This window comes from Tursiops truncatus, chromosome 19, assembly GCF_011762595.2.
Source record: "Tursiops truncatus isolate mTurTru1 chromosome 19, mTurTru1.mat.Y, whole genome shotgun sequence".
Classification (NCBI taxonomy): domain Eukaryota; kingdom Metazoa; phylum Chordata; class Mammalia; order Artiodactyla; family Delphinidae; genus Tursiops; species Tursiops truncatus.
In genome coordinates, this window is record NC_047052.1 from 15,130,286 (window position 1) to 15,152,917 (window position 22,632).

Sequence of the window (22,632 nt, forward strand, 5' to 3'; positions counted from 1 at the left end):
AGCCTTGATCTCTGATGGTGGCTGTTCAACCACAGCTCAACAACACCCCCATACACGCCAAGAGGCCATGTGGGTCCCACCTGCCCTGTAGAGAGATTCCACCACAGGGCAGGGATGGCAGAGGCTGGGGGCAGAGTGATCTGCTGTGAAGGATAAAGTGGACTTGCACCTGAGGCTGTGTCTGAGTGGAGCTATGGGTAACCGCACAGGCAACACACCAGATCTCTATCTGTGGCCAACACAAGGTGAGAGACCACATTGGACCTCCTTATTTCAGCACTACTCTCCTCTGGAGCAAGGGTCTTGGTGCAGGGAGAGGGAAAAACACACACTTAAAGGGAAGAGAGCCAGCTTGGCCCAACCCGTAGGGATTCTGCTTCAGCAATTTGGGATTAGACCTCACCCTTGATGGGGCGGTGATGGCCACTGCGCAGAGGGGAAGTCCTGTCTTACACCTGGCTTCAGCTCTAGCCCTTCCATCTCTAGCTCCATCCCCGACCAAGGTGAGAGCTGTCAGCACACCCTGAGGAAAGATGTGACTTGCATCCACGTCAGATCCAGCTTCCCCACCATAGGCATTAGGCACACACAGTCTGTATAGGGATACTCTCACACAAGATCACCCGTTCAAGACCACAATAGATAGCTGTTTCCCCTAAATTCACAGAAGCAGAGAAAGTTAGGCAAAATAAAAGGGCAGAGGAACTACTTTCAATTGAAAAAGCAAGAGAAAATACCTGAATAAATAATGAAACAGAATAAACAATTTACCAGTTAAAGAATTCAAAGCATTGGTAAAAAAAAAAATGTTAACTGAATAGAGAAAAAAATTGATGTACATGGTGAACACTTAACAAGGAACAGAAAATATTAAAAAGACTTAATCAGAAATGAAGAATTCAATAGCTGAAATAAACAACACACTAGAAGGAATGAATAGCAGACTAAGTGATAGAGAAGAATGTGTAAGTGATCTGGAAGATAGAATAATGGAGACCACCCAATCAGAACAGCAAAAAGAAATACAAATTTTAAAAAATGAAAACAATTTAAGAGATCTCTGGGATAATATTAAGCATACCAACATTTGCATTATAGGAGCCTCAGAAAGAGAAGAGAGAGAGAAGTGGAACAAAAAATGTATTTGAGAAAATTATGGCTGAAACGTTCTCAAAACTGAAGAAAGAAACAGATATCCAGATATGGAAGCACAGAAGGTCCAAAAAAAAGATAAACTCAAACAGATCCATACCAAGGCATATCATAATTAAAATGGCAAAGTTAAAGATAAAGAGAGAATTCTAAAGGCAGCAAGAGAAAAACAAAGAGTCATAAACAAAGGAATCCCCATAAGTCTATCAGCTGATTTCTCTGCAGAAACTTTTCAGGACAGAAAGGAATGGCAAGATATATTCAAAGTGCTGAAAGGGAAAAACCTGCAACCTAGGATTCGCTACCCAGCAAGATTATCATTTAGAAAAGAAGAAAAGATTAACAACTTCCCTGAGAAGCAAAAACTAGGAGTTCATCAATGCTAAACCTACACTAAAAGGAATGTTAAAGGGTCTTCTCTAAGCGGAAAAGAAGTAAGAATCTATAAGGGATATTCCCATTAGGAAAGGCAAATATATAGTAAGCACTGAGATCCAACCACTTAAATAACCCAGTATGAAGATTAAAAGACAAAAAATAGTAAAAGCAAGTATAACTATGATAAATAGTTAAGGGATAGCATGAAGATGTAATATATGACATAGAAAACACAAAATGGGGGGGGGGTAGTAAAAAATATAGATCTTTTAGAATGTGTTTGAACTACCAGTTTAAGACAAGTAGATATAGGTCAACATATATGAACCCCATGGTAACCACAAATCAAAAACCTACAACAAATACACAAAAACCAAAAAGAAAGGAACACAAACATACTACTAAAGAAAATCATCAAACCACAAGAGAATAAACAAAAAGAAGAAGAAATAAACAGAGAACTACAAAAACAACTACAAAACAAGTAATATAATGGCAAAGTATACACCTATCAAAAATGACTTTATTTTTTTTTCTCAACTTTGTTTTATTTTTTAACATCTTTATTGGAGTATAATTGCTTTACAATGTTGTGTTAGTTTCTGCTGTATAAAAAAGTGAATCAGCTATATGTATACATATATCCCCATAACCCCTCCCTCTTGTGCCTCCCTCCCACCCTCCCTATCCCACCCCTCTAGGTGGTCACAAAGCACAGAGTTGATCTCCCTGTGCTATGTGGCTGCTTCCCACTAGGTATCTATTTTACATTTGGTAGTGTATATATGTCCATGCCACTCTCTCACTTTGTCCCAGCTTACCCTTCCCCCTCCCTGTGTCCTCAAGCCCATTCTCTACATCTGCGTCTTTTTTCCTGTCCTGCACCTGGGTTCTTCAGAACCTTTTTTTTTTTTTAGATTCCATATATATGTGTTACCATACGGTATTTGTTTTTCTCTTTCTGACTTACTTCACTCTGTATGGCAGACTCTAGGTCTATCATCCACCTCACTACAAAAAACTCAATTTAATTTCTTTTTATGGCTGAGTAATATTCCATTGTATATATGTGCCACATCTTCTTTATCCATTCATCTGTCGATGGACACTTAGGTTGCTTCCATGTCCTGGCTATTGTAAATAGAGCTCCAATGAACATTGTGGTACATGACTTTTTTGAATTATGGTTTTCTCAGGGTATATGCCCAGTAGTGGGATTGCTGGGTCGTATGGTAGTTCCATTTTTAGTTTTCTAAGGAACCTCCACACTGTTCTCCATAGTAACTGTATCAATCTACATTCCCAGCAACAGTGCAGGAAGGTTCCCTTTTCTCCACACCCTCTCCAGCATCTGCTGTTTGTAGTTTTTCTGATGATGGGCATCCTAACTGGTGTGAGGTGATACCTCATTGTAGTTTTGATTTGCATTTCTCTAATAATTAGTGATGTTGAGCATCCTTTCATGTGTTTGTTGGCAATCTGTATATCTTCTTTGGAGAAATGTCTATCTGGGTCTTCTGCCCATGTTTGGATTGGGTTGTTTGTTTTTTTGATATTGAGCTGCAAGAGCTGCTTGTATTATTTTGGAGATTAATCCTCTGTCAGTTGCTTCATTAGCAAATATTTTCTCCCATTCTGAGGGTTGTCTTTTCATCTTGTTGTTTATTTTTGTTTTTATTTCCATTTCTCTAGGAGGTGGTCAAAAAGGACCTTGCTGGGATTTATATCATAGAGTGTTCTGCCTGTGTTTTCCTTGAAGAGTTTTACAGTGTCTGGCCTTACATTTAGGTCTTAAATTCATTTTGAGTTTATTTTTGTGTATGGTGTTAGGGAGTGTTCTAATTGCATTCTTTTACATGTAGCTGTGCAGTTTTCCCAGCACCACTTATTGAAGAGACTGTCTTTTCTCCATTGTATATTCTTGCCTCCTTTATCAAAAATAAGGTGACCATATGTGTGCAGGTTTATCTTTGGGCTTTCTGTCCTGTCCCATTGATCTATATTTCTGTTTTTGTGTCAGTACCATACTGTCTTGATTACAGTAGCTTTGTAGTATAGTCTGAAGTCAGGGAGTCTGATTCCTCCAGTTCCATTTTTCTTACTCAAGATTCCCTTGGCTATTCGGGGTCTTCTGTGTTTCCACAAATTGGGAAGTTTTTGGTTCTAGTTCTGTGAAAAATGCCATTGGTAGTTTGATAGCAATTGTATTGAATCTGTGGATTGCTTTGGGTAGTATAGTCATTTTCACAATGTTGATCCTTCTAATCCAAGAACATGGTATATCTCTCCATCTGTTTGTATCATCTTAAATTTCTTTCATCAATGTCTTATAGTTTTCTGAATACAGGCCTTTTGTCTCCTTAGATAGGTTTATTCCTAGGTAGTTTATTCTTTTGTTGCAGTGGTAAATGGGAGTGTTTCCTTAATTTCTCTTTCAGATTTTTCATCATTAGTGTATAGGAATGCAACAGATATCTGTGCATTAATTTTATATCCTGCTACTTTACCCAATTCATTGATTAGCTCTAGTAGTTTTCTGGTAGCATCTTTAGGATTCTCTATGTATAGTATCATGTCATCTGCAAACAGTGACAGTTTTACTTCTCCTTTCCCTATTTGGATTCCTTTTATTTCTTTTTGTTCTCTGATTGCCGTGGCCAAAACTTCCAGAACTATGTTGAATAAGAGTGGTGAGAGTGGGCAACCTTGTCTTTTTCCTGATCTTAGTGGAAATGGTTTCAGTTTTTCACCATTGAGAACGATGTTGGCTGTGGGTTTGTCATGTATGGCCTTTATTATGTTGAGGTTAGTTCCCTCTATGCCTTTTCTGGAGGGTTTTTATCATAAGTGGGTGTTGAATTTTGCCGAAAGCTTTTTCTGCATCTATTGAGATGATCATATGGTTTTTATCCTTCAATTTGTTAATATGGTGTATCACACTGATTGATTTGCATATACTAAAGAATACTTGCATTCATGGGAGAAACCGCACTTGATCATGGTGTATGATATTTTTAATGTGTTGTTGGATTCTGTTTGCTAGTATTTTGTTGAGGATTTTTGCATCTATGTTCATCAGAGATATTGGCCTGTAGTTTTCTTTTTTTGTCACATCTTTGTCTGGTTTTGGTATCAGGGTGATGGTGGCCTCATAGAATGAGTTTGGGAGGGTTCCTCCCTCTGCTATATTTTGAAGAGTTTGAGAAGGATAGGTGTTAGCTCTTCTTTAAATGTTTGATAGAATTCACCTGTGAAGCCATCTGGTCCTGGGCTTTTGTTTGTTGGAAGATTTTTAATCACAGTTTCATTTTCAGTGCTTGTGATTGGTCTGTTCATATTTTCTGTTTCTTCCTAGTTCAGTCTTGGAAGGTTGTGCTTTTCTAAGAATTTGTCCATTTTCTTCCAGGTTTTCCATTTTATTGGCATATAGTTGCTTGTAGTAATCTCCCATGATCTTTTGTATTTCTGCAGTGTCAGTTGTTACTTCTCTGTTTTCATTTCTAATCCTGTTGATTTGAGTGTTCTCCCTTTTTTTATTCATGAGTCTGGCTAATGGTTTATCAATTTTGTTTACCTTCTCAAAGAACCAGCTTTTAGTTTTATTGATCTTTGCTATTGTGTCCTTCATTTCTTTTTCATGTATTTCTGATCTGATTTTTATGAGCAATCTGACAAGAAAAAGAAATGAAAGACATCTAAATTGAGGGGAAAAAGTAAAACTCTCACTATTTGCAGATAACATGATATTTTATATAGAAAACCCTAAAGTCTCCACCCCAAAACTATTAGAACCAATAAAAGAATTCAGCAAAGTTGCAGGATATAAGATTAATATACAAAAATCTGTTGCTTTTCTATATACGAATAATGAACTATCAGAAAGAGAAAGTTAAAAAAAAGTCCCATTTAAAATCATGTCAAAAAGAATAAAATGCCTAGGAATAATTTTTTTTTAATTAATTTATTTTTGGCTGCATTGGGTCTTCATTGTTGTGCATGGGCTTTCTCTCGTTGCGATTCGCAGGGGCTACTCTTTGTTGCAGTGTGCAGGCTTCTCATTGTGGTGGCTTCTCTTATTGTAGAACATGGGCTCTAGGCACGCAGGTTTCAGTAGCTGTGGCATGCAGGCTCAGTAGTTGTGGCTCTCGGGCTCCATAGAGCACAGGCTCAGTAGTTGTGGCACACGGGCTTAGTTGTTCCATGGCATGTGGGATCTTCCCAGACCAGGGCTGAAACCCATGTACCCTGCATTGGCAGGTGGATTCTTAACCACTGTGCCACCAGGGAAGTCCCATCTAGGAAGAAACTTAATTAAGGAGGTGAAAGATCTTTATGCTGAAAACTATAGAACACTGATGAAGGAAATTGAAAATGAAATGGAAAAAGAAATGGAAAGATATTCCATGCTCTTGGATTGGAAGAATTGATATTGTTAAAATAGCCATACTAACCAAAGCAACAGACTTAATGCAATCCTTATCAAAACACCCATGACATATTTCATAGAACTAGAAAAAATAACACCAAAATTCATGTGGAACCAAGCAAAAGACCCTGAATTGCCAAAGCACTCATGAAATAAAAGAACAAAGCTGGAGGTATCATGCTCCCTGTCTTCAAACTACTCTACAAAGCTACAGTAATCAAAAACAGCAAAGTACTGGCACAAAAACAGACACAAAGATCAATGGAACAGAATAGAAGGCCCATAAATAAGCCCACACACCTATGGTCAATTAATCTATGATAAACAGGCAAGATTATGAAAATGGAGAAAAGATAGTCTCTTCAATAAGTGGTGCTGGGAAAACTGGAAAGCTATACTTAAAACAATGCAATTAGAACATTTCCTCACACCCTGTAAAAGAAAACTCAAATGGATTAAAGGCCTTAATATAAGACCTGTAACCATGAAACTCCTAGAAGAGAACAAAGGCAGAATATTCCTTGACATAAACGATATAAATCGTAGCAATATTTTTTGGGATCTGTCTGTAAAAGCAAAGGAAAAATAAACAAATGGGACCTAATTAAACTTAAAAGCTGTTGCACAGCAAAGGAAACCATAGACAAAATGAAAAGACAACCTACGGACTGGGAGAAAATATTTTCAAATGATGCAGCTGACAAGGGCTTAATTTCCAAAATATACAAACAGCTCATACAACTCAATAACAAAAAAAAGAGAAATAACCCAATCAAAAAATATGAAGACGATCTAAAGAGACATTTCTCCAGAGAAGACATACAGATGGCCAACAGGCACATGAAAAGATGCTCAACCTCACTAATTATTAGAGAAATGTAAATCACATCACTAATTATTAGAGAAATGCAAATCAAAACCACAATGAAGTATCATCTTGCATATATCAGAATGGCTATCATCAAAAAGTCTACAAATAAACATTAGTGAGGATGTGGAGAAAAGGGAACCCTTGCGCATTTAGGTGGGAGTGTGAATCAGTGCAGCCACTATGGAAAACAGTATTGAGGTTCCACAAAAAACTAAAAGTGGAACTACCATATGACCCAGCAATTCTACTCCTGGGTATATATCCAGAAAATATGAAAACACTGACTCAAAAAGATGTATGCACCCAATGTTCACAGAAGCAGTATTTACAGTAGTAAAGATATGGAAGCAACTCAAGCATCCATCAATAGAAGAATGGATAAAGAAGACGTGGTATATATACACAATGGAATATTACTCGGCCATAAAAAGAATGAAATTCTGCCATTTGTAGTAATGTGAATAGACCTAGAGAATATTCTGATTAGTGAAATAAATCAGAGAAAGAAAAATACTGTATGATATCACTTATATGTGGAACTAAAAAATAATACAAATGATGGTATACAGCAAAACAGGAACAGACTCACCGATATAGAAAACAAATTAGTGGTTACCAGTGGGGAGAGGGAAGCAGGGAGGGGCACACTAAGCGTACGGGATTAAGAGAAACAAACTACTATATACAAAATCCTTAGGGACTTCCCTGGTTGCGCAGTGGTTAAGAATCCGCCTGCCAATGCAGGGGACACAGGTTCGAGCCCTGGTTTGGGAAGATCCCACATGCCACAGAACAACTAAGCCAGTGTGACACAACTACTAAGCCTGTGCTATTGAGCCCATGAAGCACAACTACGGAAGCCCGCATGCCCAGAGCCCATGCTCTGCAACAAGAGAAGCCACACTATGAGACGCCCGTGCACCACAACGAAGAGTAGCCCCCATTCGCCGCAACTAGAGAAAGCTCATGCACATCAATGGAGAACCAATGCAGCCAAAAAATATATAAATAAATAAAAATAAAATAAAATACATAAGCAACAAGAATACATTCTATAACATAAGGAATTATAGCCATTATCTTGTAATAACCTTTAATGGAGTATAAACTATAAAAATACTGAATCTCTATGCTGTACACCTGAAATTAATATAATATTGTACATCAACTATACTTCAAATAAAAAAGAGAAATACGACTTCCCTCGTGGTGCAGTGGTTAAGAATATGTCTGCCAATGCAGGGGACACGGGTTTGAGCCCTGGTCCGGGAAGATCCCACACACCATGGAGCAACAAAGCCTGTGTGCCACAACTACTGAGCCTGCACTCTAGAGCCCACGAGCCACAACTGCTGAGCCCACGTGCCACAACTACTGAAGCCTGCGCACCTAGAGCCCATGCTCCACAACAAGAGAGGCTACCGCAATGAGAAGCCCGTGCACCAAGACAAAGAGTAGCCTCCTCTCGCCGCAACTAGAGAAGAAGCCCATGCACAACAATGAAGACCCAATGCAGCCAAAAAAAAAAAAAAATTAATTAATAAAAATAAAGAAATAATAAAAAACCTTTTATGTATTCCTAGTGTGGAATTCTATGTAGTTGTTAAAAATGAAACAGATATGTAAACATAAACAAGAAAATAATCCAATGATTTGTTATTGCATAAAAAATGCAAGATGCTGAAAAATAAGTAGGATCCCATTTTTGTTCAACATTTTGCTTATGTAGTTGTACATACATAGAAAACTTGAATATTCAGAAAGCTGTCAACAATAGTTACCTCTCAGAGAGTGGCAATGAGGATAGCAGGGATGGGGTATACTTTATTTTTTCACATATATATATAAGCCTCATTGTCTTACAACAATAATTTGTTAATTTCTAAGTAAATAATAAACATTCAGTTTTGGAAAAAGGCAATGCGAACAATGTAAATACATAGACTTAGTGGCTATAGAAAAGCTACTTTATACGTCAGTTTAAACATTTTGAATATTTTTTATGTTTATAAGTTTGTGACTTCTGGGTTCACAGTGGAAAAACAGTATGAGATGCCTTTTCCAAATTGAAATGACTAAAAGGAATACTCTAAAATAAAGGAAACTAACAATGAGATAAACATTGATACTACATCTCAACGCTTCTCTGTTTATATGTCTTTTGCTCTACGTTATGGGGGGTTTCCTTTCACATTACTAATTCAGTCAGTGTCACGTCATTTAATCAATTCTATCGAATTTTCTGTTTTGAGTGTCATGCTTTTTAACCTTTAAGAATTCTTTCCTGTATACAGCAGAAACTAACACACCATTGTAAAGCAATTATACTCCAATAAAGATGTTAAAAAAAAAAAAAGAATACTTTCCTGCTCTGATTTCTCCTTTGCATGAAAGCTTCTCTCAGTGAATTTAAAAAGTCAAACTACGGGGCTTCCCTGGTGGCGCAGTGGTTGAGAGTCCGCCTGCTGATGCAGGGGACACGGGTTCGTGCCCCGGTCCGGGAAGGTCCCACATGCCGCGGATCGGCTAGGCCTGTGAGCCATGGCCGCTGAGCCGGCGCGTCCGGAGCCTGTGCTCCGCGACGGGAGAGGCCACAACAGTGAGAGGACCGTGTACCGCAAAAAAAAAAAAAAAAAAACTACAGTTTTTTTTTTTAATTTTTCTTGGAGTATAGTTGCTAACACAATATTGTGTTAGTTTCTACTGTACAGCAAAGTGAATCAGCTATATGTATACATATATCCCCTCTTTTTTGTATTTCCTTCCCATTTAGGTCACCACAGAGCACTGAGTAGAGTTCCCTGGGCTATACAGTAGGTTCTCATTAGTTATCTATTTTATACACAGTATCAGTAGTGTATATATGTCAATCTCAATCTCTCAATTCATCCCATCCACCCCCCCTTCCCCCTTGGTATCCATACGTTTGTTTGTTCTCTACATCTGTGTCTCTATTTCTGCTTTGTAAACAAGATTGTCTATACCAATTTTTTCAGACTCTACACATATGTGTTAATACATGATATTTGTTTTTCTCTTTCTGACTTACTTCACTCTGTATGACAGTCTCTAGGTCCATCCACATCTCTACAAATGACCCAATTTCATTCATTTTTATGGCTGAGTAATATTGCATCGTATATATGTACCACATCTTTATCTGTTCCTCTGCTGATGGACATTTAGGTTGCTTCAAACTACAGTTTTAAAAGTTTGTGTTTATTGCATCATTTATTTCCTCTGGGGTCAATAATTCTTTTTTCTTGTTTTATTCTTTCATATTCATTTTGCTGATTTTCCTCATATTATGGTGATCTTTGTGTATTATGGTTTATAAATGAAGAACAAAGTTGTCTGTGATGAGTGGTCAGCATGAATTTCTTGTACCTCTGTGTCATATGTTTATCCAGCAGGATCTCCCCACCAATGAACTGGCTGACTACTACCTCTGATTAGTGGAAAAGGCATGCCATAAGGGCTTATGATCCATGAACAGGCAGCAATAGATAAAGAAAGGAATATTTTCACAGTGTTGAAGGGCACTCGTGTATGTGAGAAGCCCTTAGTATATTTTATAGAGAATCTCCTACTAGATATGAAAGGTAGTTATGGTTTAAGTGTAGGGACAAAACCCTTATTGAAGTGTCTGTATAGGAAGAAGAGGTTGCCTTAAGTTATCATGTCTCCTTAGTCTTCACCAATCTGTGACAGTTTCTCAATCTTTCCTTGTTTTCCCATGATCTTGATACTTTAGAATACTGATTAGTTGTCTTATAGAACACCTCTCAATTTGACATTGTCTGAAGTTTTCTCATGATTAGACTGAGATTATACATTTTTGCCAAGGTGATGCTAAACTCAAGAGCACACAGTGAGAGTGCATCATAAGAGCAGGTACCCAAAGTCAAAATGTCCCAATACTTTTTTAGAAAAGATTATTTATTTATTTATTTTTGGCTGCATCGGGTCTCAGTTGCGGCATGCGGGATATTCGTTGAGGCATGTGGGATATTTCGTTGAGGCACGCAGGCTTCTCTCTAGTTGTGGCATGTGGGTTTTCTCTTCTCTAGTTGTGGCATGCAGTCTCCAGGGTGCCTGGGGTCTGTAGTTGTGGCACACAGGCTCTCTAGTTGAGGCACGCAAACTCAGTCGTTGTGGTGCATGGGCTTAGTTGCTCCGCGGCATGTGGGATCTTAGTTCCCTGACCAGGGATTGAACCTGCGTTCCCTGCATTGGAAGGCGGATTCTTTACCACTGGACCACCAGGGAAGTTCCCCAATACTTTTAATAACTCTGAAAACTTATTAAGATGGTGTCTGCCAGGATTCCCCATAGTAAAGTTATGATTTTTAGCTTTGCAATTAATTCATATCTTGAAGGGAATATACTTTGAGATGGGATAAAATAAGCAAGTAAAGGATAAACAGTCTCTTTCTTGTCATACTTCGATCCAGCAATTTTAGCATCCATGGATGATTACTGCCTGCAGTAATTATTTCTGTAGTATTTGCTATGGGGACTTTCTATTTCCATTATTCTTTCTACATTACATATTGAGATTTTACTAAAACAAAGAGCTATCCTTTTATCCCAATTTATTTAAATTTTTAAATATCAGTGTAGTATCATGGATATTTATTTATGCTATGAGTTATAACTCATTACTTGTATTATATATCCTAGCCACATGGGGTTTTTAAAATTACTTTTTATGGTTGATTTTGAATATGATTATGTATTGCTGAGAAAACACAATCTGAATGATATCACATTTTTGACATCTATTGAGATTTTCTTTGTGACAAAGCACGTGGGTTTTTGTAAATATTCTTTGCATGCATGACATAATGAAAATTCTTTTTTGTTTCTGAAGTTTTTTCATTGTGAACTATAAAACATGTAAAAGTGCACCAAATATAATTATATGCTTAGTGAGTTATTATAAAGCAGACTCCTGTGTTACCACTATCCAGGTGAAAAAATAAAATCTTGCTAGTGACAGAAAAATATCCCAAGTGCTATGTTCCAATCACGTCTTCCCTGCTCACATGCTCACCCCCACCTGAAGAAAACCAATGCCTTGATTTTTAGGTTCTCCAGTTACCTGCTTTTCCTAATAAAAATACCATCTAACTATGCATTACTAAAAACTATACTTTAGTGAAACAAGATATATTATGGAAACACGATTAGTCAATTAACATCACAAAGTAAACTTCAAAACAAGGAGTATTGCCAGAGACAAAGAAAAATATTTTCATAATGATAAAACATTCAATTCACTAGGAATGCACTGCAGTCCTAAAAGTGTATGCATCAAAAAAATAAAACTTCAAAGTACATGAAACAAAAATGACAGAAATAAAGATATAAAAGTATCTACTCAAAACTGAAGATTTTAACACTCCTTCCTTAGTAATTGATGGAACAAGATGACTGAAAATCAGAAAAGATATAGATGAGAACAGCTACCAACTGGACCTATTAGAACGATGCATCTAAAAATGGCAGAATATAATTTTTTTTCCAAATACATATGGAACATGTGTTATCTCATTGGGTTTTAATTTCCATTTTCATAACTAATGAGCATAAACCCACTTTCATATCTTTACTGGATACTTGGTTATTGTTGTAGATGCTTTTGGGGCTCTGCCCAATAAAGGCTCTGACTTTAGGGAACCCTACCTAGGACAGTTGCTACCAGGACTGATGATTAGAAGCATGGTCTAGGAAAGGTCCTAGAGTCTGACAGGTTGCAGTACTGCAAATATTAAGACTTCCACTTGTGGTAAATGGGGATGTGATACAGGTGGAAGGAAATGTACCAGCCTGTGTAATTTCTTTGGCATTTCAGATCAATGATGGAGAAAGTTAAGTATTAGGACTGTGGAACTGAGTGATTATTGCTGAGCACCACTGATTTATTGAAAAAGAGAATGACAGACTTAGGTCAACTGAGCACAAATTGAAAGGTGAAATAAAAATCAGACGGCAAGCATGATTTATGACTAGGAATGTGACTTAATTATGAGTGGCAGAGCCAAAGAGAAGGTTGATTTCTCATCCCAGACAAATCTAAGCCAAAGTCAGGACCCTGAAAGAGAAGTGGAACCCTGAGCCTTGGGCTGGGGATATTACGATTGGTGCAGTTAAGAATTTGGAACACTCAGATTACCCTCAATCCTTTGGGCCTGTGGAAGGGACCCACTTCTACCTGTTAGGGGATGGGACTCCACCTTCCTTGATGACCATGCAGAGGGTTCAAGTGAGGCAAGTGGCTTATAATGGTTTCCTTTCTCAGAAGTTGACTTCACTTCACCTCCTGGGCACCAGAGTGATAGTAGTGTTAATTCTCAGCATGGCCCCACTGTAGGAATCTTGAGCCTGTTAAGGGAGAAGAGAGACTGAATGCCAACAGAGACTGCAGCACCTGGCTAATAAGTACTGTAGAAACTTATAGACTATCCCGGGGAGTAGATTCTGAGGCCACTGGACCAGGGAAGTGGAATACAAAGCTGTTTTTAATGGGGTAACTTTTCTATGACTCAGACTTAATGCTTTGATAAGGGTCCTTACACTCAGTTTTTAATACACTGATGGGGTAGTTCTTGGAAACCTGAAGAGTGGTAGCCCACATTAAACAAAGTAGAGATATGACAAGTGATTATATAAATTATTCAGGAAGTAATAAAAACCTCAGAGAAGTGGGTATCTTGGAGTGGACATGTTATATAAGACCAAACCCCTGCTTACTATGTACCCTGGAAGGATTTGGAAGATGACTCACTTAACCAGCATCATTGAGTAACTTAGTAGTGACTGTCCTCTGTAGGTGGGGACTTTGAAGGTGATGTGTTGCAGAAATGAAATCTCTTCTATAAATGTGAATAATATGTTCCAGAAATAGCAGAGATTATCTGGCAACAATAATTCAATTTTCTCTCTTTTGTTATCATATTAAATATATCTTTAGCATGTCATTTTATTTTTTAGGGTTTATAGTATACAACTTTAACTTATCATAGCCTACCTTCATGTAATGTTATGCCACTTCACATATAAGAACGTTTTATCATAATTCTTTCATTTCTCCATTTTCTTCAGTAGCTTTTGTGCTACTGTGTCATGGATTTTTCTTTCTTTTCTTTTTGCGGTATGCAGGCCTCTCTCACTGTTGTGGCCTGTTGCAGAGCACGGGCTCCAGACGCGCAGGCTTAGTGGCCATGGCTCACGGGCCTAGCCGCTCCGCGGCATGTGGGATCTTCCCGGACTGGGGCACGAACCCGTGTCCCCTGCATTGGCAGGCGGACTCTCAACCACTGCGCCACCAGGGAAGCCCTGTGTCATGGATTTTACTGTTACGTGTTATAAAAACAGTATCTTGTTACTACTTTTGCCTTAAATATCAATTACCTTTAAATACATTTAAGTTAAAAAAAATTTACCAACATGATTACCGTTTCGAAGGATCTTCTTCATGTGGTATAATTTTCCATTTGTCTGAAGAATTTCCTTTATTTTTTTTTTCCTGTAGTGCATGTCTGCTAATGATGCATTATTTCAGCTTTTGTACATATGAAAAATTTGTATTTCACTTTTGCTTTTGGAAGATATTTTATGTTGTTTATAGAATTTCAGTGTAACTTTTTTTTTCTTTCAACACTTTAAAGATATTACTCCACTGTCTTCTGGCTTGCATTAATTTCAACAAGAAATCTGCTGTCATTTTAGTCTTTGTCCCTCTGTACATAATGTATCTTCTTTTCTCTAGCTACTCTTAAAATGTTCTACTTTTTACTGATTTTAAGCAATTTCATTATGATCTGCCTTAGTGTAGTTTTCTTCATGTTTCTTGTGCTTGGAGTTCATTGAGATAGTTGGAGCCATTGGCTTATAATTTTCACCAGATTTAGAAAATTTTCAGCTACTTCTTTGAATATAGTTTTTGTCCCCCTTCTATCTGTCCTTCAAGGGCTTCAGTTACACGTATATCAGGCCACATGAAGTTGTCCCACAATTCGCTGTTGCTCTGTCCATTATTTTTGTGTTACTTTTCTTTCTGTGTGTCATTTTGGATAGTTTCTATTTATATGTCTTAAAGTTGACTAATCCTTTCTTCTGAAATATTTAATCTGTCAATCCCTTCCTGACATGGTATTCTTCATCTCAGACATGGTAGTTTTACTCTCTACAAGTTCAATTAGAGTATTTTTTATTTTGTCTTTCATATCCACATTTAATATGTTCCTGATTTCTTCTAAGTTTTTGAATATATGGAATTCAGTTGTGGTGGCTGTTTTGTTTTTTTTGTTTGTTTTTTTGCTTCTTTGTTTTTTTAATTTTTGGCTGCATTGGGTCTTTGTTGCTGTGCGTGGGCTTTCTCTAGTTGTGTTGAGCGGGGACTATTCCTCGCTGCGGTACACAGGCCTCCCATTGTGGTGGCCTCTCCTGTTGCAGAGCATGGGTTCTAGGTGCATGGGCTGCAGTAGTTGTAGCACGTGGGCTCAGTAGTTGTGGCTCGTGGTCTCCACAGCACAGGCTCAGCAGCCGTGGCACTTGGGCCTAGCTACTCCATGGCATGTGGGATCCTCCCGGACCAGGGCTCGAACCTGTGTCCCCTACACTGGCAGGCGGACTCCTAACCACTGCACCACAAGGGAAGCCCGTCGTGGCTGTTTTAATGTCTTCATCTACTAATTCTATCTTCTGTGTCATTTTTTGTTTGATTTAGATTAATTTATCTCATTATGGGTTGCAAATATTTGTCCATAGCTTTTTTTTCCCACTTATTTGACATTGTCATTCCAATAGCAAAAGTTTTCAACTTTTCTAAAGTCCAGTTTATCTTTTTCATTTATGGTCCAGGTTTCTTTCCCTGCTGTAAAATCTTCCCTCTCTATAAAATCTTTTGCCTAGCCCAAGGTTACAAATATTTATTTTATACTTTCTTCAAGAACTTTTACAGTATTTTTTATTTTGTTTCAATACCCATTTAAAATTAACATTTATATTATAGTAAAGCATGGGTAAAGGTATTTATTTATTTGGTTACAGCATCATGTATTGAAAAGACTATTGTCTCTCCACTGGATTATCTTTGACCCTTTATCAAAAAGTTGTGTCTATTTCTGGGCCTTCTCTTCTCCTCCACTAATCTTTATGTCCATCCTTACCTCACTATCACACTGTTTTGATTACTGTGGCTCACTTTTTTCTACATCCATTAAATTCATGATTTAACAAATCTGGTGATATGGTAAGTCAAACTGATTTTAGAATGTTGACCCAACCTTTCATTTTTGGAATAAACCTGACTTGGTCATGCATTCTTTTTGCATATTATTCAACTCAATTTGCTAACATTTTGTTAAAGATTTTTGTGCTTATGCTTATGAGAGTTATTGGTCTGTAGTTCTCGGCTCTTATATTGTATTTGTCTGGTTTGGGCATCAGAGTAATGCTGACTTCATAAAATCAGTTGGAAAGGGTTCCTTCCTTTTCTATTTCCTAAAAGAGGTTGTTTAGGACTGACATTATTTCTTCTTTAAATGTTGGAAGAACTTGCCAGTGAAACCATCTGGGCTGTGTTTTCTTTATAGGAAAGTATTTTTAGCTACAAATTCAATATCTTTAATAGATCTAAAACTATTCAGGTTATTTCTTCTTGAATTCTGGTAGTCTGTCTTTCAAGGAATTTTTCCATTTCAATTAGGTTATCAAATTTATTTACAAAGTTTTAATTTATTTATCCCTTATTATCCATTTACTATCTGTCAGATCTGTAGTGATGTCCCCTCTTCTATTGAAGGTCTTGATAATCTGTGTCTTCACACTTTTTTTCTTATTCAGTCTGGCTATATGTTAATCAATTTTTGTATTCTTCATGAAGAACCAGCTTTTGGGTATGTTGATTTTCCCTACTTTTCTCAATTTCATTGGTTTATGTTCTTATCTTTATTATTTCCTTCCTTCTTCTTGCTTTGGGCCTAATTTGTTTCCTTAAGACACTTAGATTATCAGTTCAAAACTTTTTTGGTTTCTAAAATAAGGCATTAAAGCTTATTTCTCTGTAAGTACTTCTTTAGCTGCAGCTTACAAATTCTGTAATGTGCTTTCATTGTCATTCAATTCAAAATTTTCCTAATTTCCCTGTGACTGCCTCTGTGACTCATGTGTTTAATTTCCCAAAATTTGGGTTTGTCCAGACGTCTTTCTGTTATTGATTTTTAGTTTAGTTTGTTTGTGGTCAGAAAATATATTTTGCTTGACTTTAATAATTTTAATTTGTATTAAATGAACCAGAAAGTGGTCTATGTTTGCCAATGTTCCAAGTATACTTGAAAAAAAATTGTATTTTGCTCTTATTAGGTGGAGTGTTCTTATTTTATTTTCTTAAATGGTTATTAACTTTTTGAAAATAAAACTTCACAAAAAGAAGAAATATGTCACATAAGGTTGGATTCAGAAATCTCATGGTTCAATGCACAAGTTGATTTTGAAAAATCTAAAAATTATTTTATAAAAAGTATTATAACGGTAAGTAGTTCTCAGTATGAACTTAATGATGTGTATGTACATACAATTAATAATGACATAAGAGACCAAGCACCAGAAAATAGACGCAAGTAATGAATAAGTTACCTCTTACTCACATGCTTACCTCCTGATCTGTTTCCAGTATGATCCAATGACCCATAATCTATACTCTAGCCACACTGGTTTTATTTTAGTTCTTCCAAGCAACCATGATCTTTTCTTGTCTCAGGATTTACTGAACATATTCTTTGCATGGAGAATACTTTCTCTCTCTTTTCGTCTAACTTCTCTTCAACTTTCAGAAGTGATCTTGAATTCACTTTCCTCAGGAAGCCTTTCCTGACATGCTCCCCAAAGTTTAGATCCTCCTGGTATACATTCTCATGGCAAACGGTACCTCTCTTTCACACACCTTGCTATGACTGAAACGAAAAATATAAGGCCAGATTAGTCAGGTTATCAAAGATGTTATAACTTCTCAAAAGGTACAGAATCATCTTTTCAAAAAAGTTACCAAAATGAGACATGGAGTGACCAACTAAGCTGACTTAACTAAAATGTACTTTTTATTGAATAGAATTTCTATTTTGAAGATTTCTATGAAAGCAGAATTACGTCATCAGAAGAATAATGAATGTATCAGTCTTCCATATTACATATCTAATACATCCAAGAGACTATAACTTATAAAATGTTGTACACAGCAGGGCACACACAAAACCAACCAAAATGAGATATCCCATTTCTCTGCCTACACAGATCCAGACAAATGGATAAAGTGTCTGTTTCTCTAAGACATTCCTTGCCGTAGAAAGGAAAATCCATATACAAATGGCATGTTTGGCTCAAATAACTTTTCTTTTCCAAATTGAATCTAAAAATTAATGTTTTAGAGTCTAATACTTTCTTGTAAACTTTTAGGCAAAGAATTTGGGTGAAGGGAGTGAAAGGAAAGTCTTCATCTTTCATAAACATTTCGCACCTTAATTTCTTTTAAATAGCATTTAATATTACTAGGGAACACTTGTAGGAAAATATATAGAGCTTTCCTGGCAATGGAGTTGGAAGAGCTGCCTTCCCCATGTCTCTCAGGCTCACTTGGTAAATTGTGTGCAACACTTTTAGACAGACACTGGCACTCATAAATTATACAGCTCATCTGCATCTTCCAGTCATGAGACATTATGCAAAGTGACATGATTTGCATAATGGATTCCTTTTGTCGCTTCACTTGCCACATGCTTTTAAAAGACAAAATGAAATAAAATGAAAGCATGAAAAGGTGAAAGCATCAAGTTTCCAGCCTTGCATATCTCCTTCCCAACTACAGTATCAGTTGCTTTCATTTTCTACAGGGGACTGGGGTGAAGGGGACAGAAAACAAAAATCCACACTTATAAACAAAAAGCAAACAGTTTTCATATGAATTTCGTTTTTAATTACAATGTACCTACTTTCTTAGTGAAATTCTTCACCATAAATAACGAATCTGGGTCATGAGGAACAGCAACAAAACAAAACACTGATAGAGAGAAAGGAACTTTATGGAACTTTCTCCTTAAAAAAAAAAAAATCTTCTCCTTTGCCTGTGATATTTAGGAAAGAGGTAGCCTTCCTCCTTATGACTTGGAAAAAAAAAAAAGCACCAGGTATTTGCTTATTATTGGAAACAAGCATATTATGGATGAAATAAATGGTCTGGGGGAGGGTTTATTCCCCCCATAAGAACTTCTGAAGGGTTTTCCTGTTTTGAAAGATGAATGGAGAAGAAGATACAGTTGTGCTTTGATTACTTAACAAAATATAGAATGGCTATATACTGTAAGGATGAGGCAGCACCACGTCGACTTCTATCGGCTCTACTCCAATAAGCAGGCAACGTTCCTCAGCAGTTGCTAGTTTTGCTGCGGGCTTTCCCGGCCCCCCTGCACCAGTGCGAAAAGCAGAGTGTGCCAAGCGGCTGGCGTCTGTACCCTGTGGGAAAAGTTAACTGTAATTCTTCGGCTTTTAAAACCAATTAACCCATGTGTTAATTAACGTCAAGTCGACGGGAGGAGGAGGAGGAGAAGGGGAGGGAGGGAGGAAAGAAAAAAGCTGCAAGGGCGGATGGCAGAAGAGTTGGCACAGTGCCATCCATTCAGGGGCAACGCCACAGTTTCGTGTGATAGGAGCAGCGGGTATATGTTACGGGGGCCCTGTACGCGGGCCAGACAGTGCGGTAAAGCCAAGGGAGATTATCCAGACCCCCAGGAGCGAACAGCAAGCAGCAACCGAAGGCGCAAGTGCCAGGATTACAGCCTAGGCTGGCTCCAACTATGAGCCCTTCCTCGGATCCAGGGACTCGGCTACTTGGGGTTTGGGGGTCTTCCACACCAAAGAGGCACAAAGCTGACTTTAATCACTTTTTTCCTTTAAACTTGATTCTGCCGCACTGGAGCCAGCACAGCGAATGCTTTCACACCCAGCAAGACAAAGGCCGTCGTCTCCGCCATGACACTGTTCCGTTCCAAGCAGAGGCCGGGATCCTGGACTCCTTGAAAAATCAGAAAGAAACAAGGAAAACATACAACAAATACAGCAACAAACAAAAAAATTAACAACCACAAAAATTGTGTGCCCATTTGCCCATGCCAGGGGTGATCATCTGGGCATCTGTTGCAGCAGAAGGCACTTCTGTTGGGCTTTTTTTTTTTTTTTTTGGGTGGGGGCAAGCTGTTGGCTTGTATGCTATTCAACTTCGTTTATAATTAACTTTAAAAAAACACCATTCAGCCTAGTCAACAACAAACAAAGAGAAAAAGCAGACATCGGAAGAGAAATGCCATAGGAAGCGGCATGAATGCATGCCACAGCCGGTGCCACTTGCCATTCGGAAAACCTCAGGGAAAGATGCCAATTCTACAGCTTGGAAGAAGGCAGAAAAAGGAGCAGAGAGATCTACAAACAGAAATCATAAGGAAAGAATACCGCTTCTACAATCCTGGATTGCAATTGCACGCAGCTTCTGCTGGGAGGAGAGAGGGAATATTCAAATGGAGATATAGATGGGTATAAATTAAAGGATAGGCACTTATCGATTGCATATAGACACGTGTGTAAGGTTGTATGTGTATATAAATACACATATTTTCAGGCAATTTAAACATTTAGATGTGTATATATTTTTGTGTTGTAGGTATGCGTATGTATATTGGTGTATATGTTTATGCATATACACACATATGTGGGATGTATGCATGTGTGAGAAAAAGGAGAGGAAGGCAGAGAAAGAGAGAAGGAAATGTGTGTATGTGCATGTATGTGTGTGCATACATCCCACTTTTTGATCCAGGTATACACAGAAAGCAAAATAAAAATCATACTCCAGCAGCAGGCAGGCAGTCAGAGATTTATCTACATTCACTGCTATCACCAGGGAGATGAATGGGGCCGATCTGAAGCCCTTTTACAAGATCCACTATGGGAGTGAAGGAGGAGGAGGGATGCCACACAGACATGCACAAACTTGAAGGCAGAGGGATTTGGAAGGTGCTACTTAGGAAACCCTGGTGGCATAACGCAGGGGAGAAGAAGGGGAAAGAGGCTTGTCTCTCTCTATGTTTTAGGTGGTTGTTTTTAAAAAAATTCTGAATAAGGGTTTCTGGAAACGACTGGTACTTACGTTGTCTGCGTTGCTGTGGATCCTGAAAGGTGTTCTGTTGGCACCGGGCGCTGAGCCAGGGGCAGGTGCTGGAAACAAAAGGGAGAGACAAAAAATAAATAAATAAAGTCATTCAATGGGAATATTAATTGCTGCTCTTGTGGATTTTACAAAACACACAAACTGTTTTTTCTTTCTTTTTTTAAAAAAATGTGGATTGGCGCGTGTCCCTTTCGCATGGAATATACAAGTAGTATGGGATTTACAGCCCAGAATGGGACTCAGGATTAACCGTGCTGGCATTTTTTGGGCATATTCTTCCTTTTAATGAAAGAGCTTTCGCTGTTAATGAGGAATAATCGTTTGGCTAATGAGCTTTGAAACATTAAGAGAAAAGAGGTTTTTTTCCGTTAATCGCTGTGGTGCGACTGCATGGATGGATTACAAAAGACAGCAATAGGAACGCAGTACAAAGGGGGGGAACCTCTCCTGGAGTGGGAGAAGCACCGAGATGGGTGATGTGTCCCTGCGTCTTTCCTTCCTTCTCTCTCTTTCACTCTCTGCCAACTGCTATGGGTTTCCATAACTCCGCAATCAAAGTGGATGGTCGGGAAGGATTATTACAAAGAGTGAAGCCTCCGCTGCTAATGTCTCCAGTGTTTAATCATCATACAGTAGAATGGTTTTATGCATATTTCATTTGCATATCATTAAACTGTGTTAGCGAGTGGCATTCAGAGCCAGGAGAAGTACAAAGTTGGGGAGAGAGGGAAGAAAAAAAGGTCCCTATGATGCTTATCTTCAAACGGGGTACTTTTTCCATGATCTGTCTTCTACTTTTGCTAAAATCATTATGACTTGGAAACCTTTGAAGTTGGATACAACCTTGGATTCTTCTAATGCCTGCAGAGTGGTATATTTTTAAAAACAGCAGAAATGTTCCTGCACTAGACAATTAAAGGAATATAAACTCCAGTGGGTTGAAACTAGTAGCTCTTTGGGGAATGCAGTGGCAGAGGCTTCTACAAATACCAACACTTAAAAAAAATTAAAAAGAGCATCATATTAAAGCAAAGAAAACGAAGACTCCAATATTAACATGTGGATTATATTTGTTTCTTTTGGGGGGTAATGAACTAAACAGAATGAAGAAGCCATCGGTAATTTATCCCTTCATTAATGAACAGTCACCTTTTGTGCGTGTTTGTTTTTTGTCCTTTCTTTTTGAAGAGGGATGTTGTCACTTTTAAAGTGATTAGTCAATTATTCTGTAGCTTTGATTTTTTCCCCTGCACCCGACAGGAAAGAAAGGTGGTGGTTAGGGAATATGTGTGTATTGGGGGGATTTGTGGGGAGAGAAGGAATACAGTGAGTTCTTTGTAGATCCAATACATGCACAACATATTAATTGGGAGCTTTTAAAGCTCCCTCAATAGGCTATTTCATTCCTGGAAAAGTAGCAGCTGGTTAGCCACTGTTAGTGACTCTTCAAATAACACTTTAAGTATTTTTATTCTGTCGCTGTTGTTATTGTTGCTTTGTTTTGTTTTTCCTCAGTCAAGATGAGAATATAATGTCACCTCTTCTTTATTGAGTGTCTTCTCTCCTCCATCTTTTTCCCTTACA

The 22,632-nt window shown here is 37.9% G+C and overlaps 1 protein-coding gene across 1 annotated transcript in view; it reads right to left on the minus strand.

Moving 5' to 3' along the window:
- The window catches only part of LOC109550055 (uncharacterized), a 361,699-nt gene that overhangs the window by 146,835 nt on the left and 192,232 nt on the right, over positions 1–22,632 (minus strand). Inside the window, exons 5-9 of the mRNA XM_073796783.1 lie at positions 21,028–21,095; positions 19,769–19,899; positions 18,821–19,340; positions 17,491–17,788; positions 13,045–13,214 (exon numbers count right to left, since the gene is read on the minus strand). Of these exons, the coding sequence (XP_073652884.1) occupies positions 19,778–19,899; positions 21,028–21,095 (190 nt within the window). The 3' untranslated portion in view covers positions 13,045–13,214; positions 17,491–17,788; positions 18,821–19,340; positions 19,769–19,777. The remainder of the gene's footprint in view (positions 1–13,044; positions 13,215–17,490; positions 17,789–18,820; positions 19,341–19,768; positions 19,900–21,027; positions 21,096–22,632) is intronic.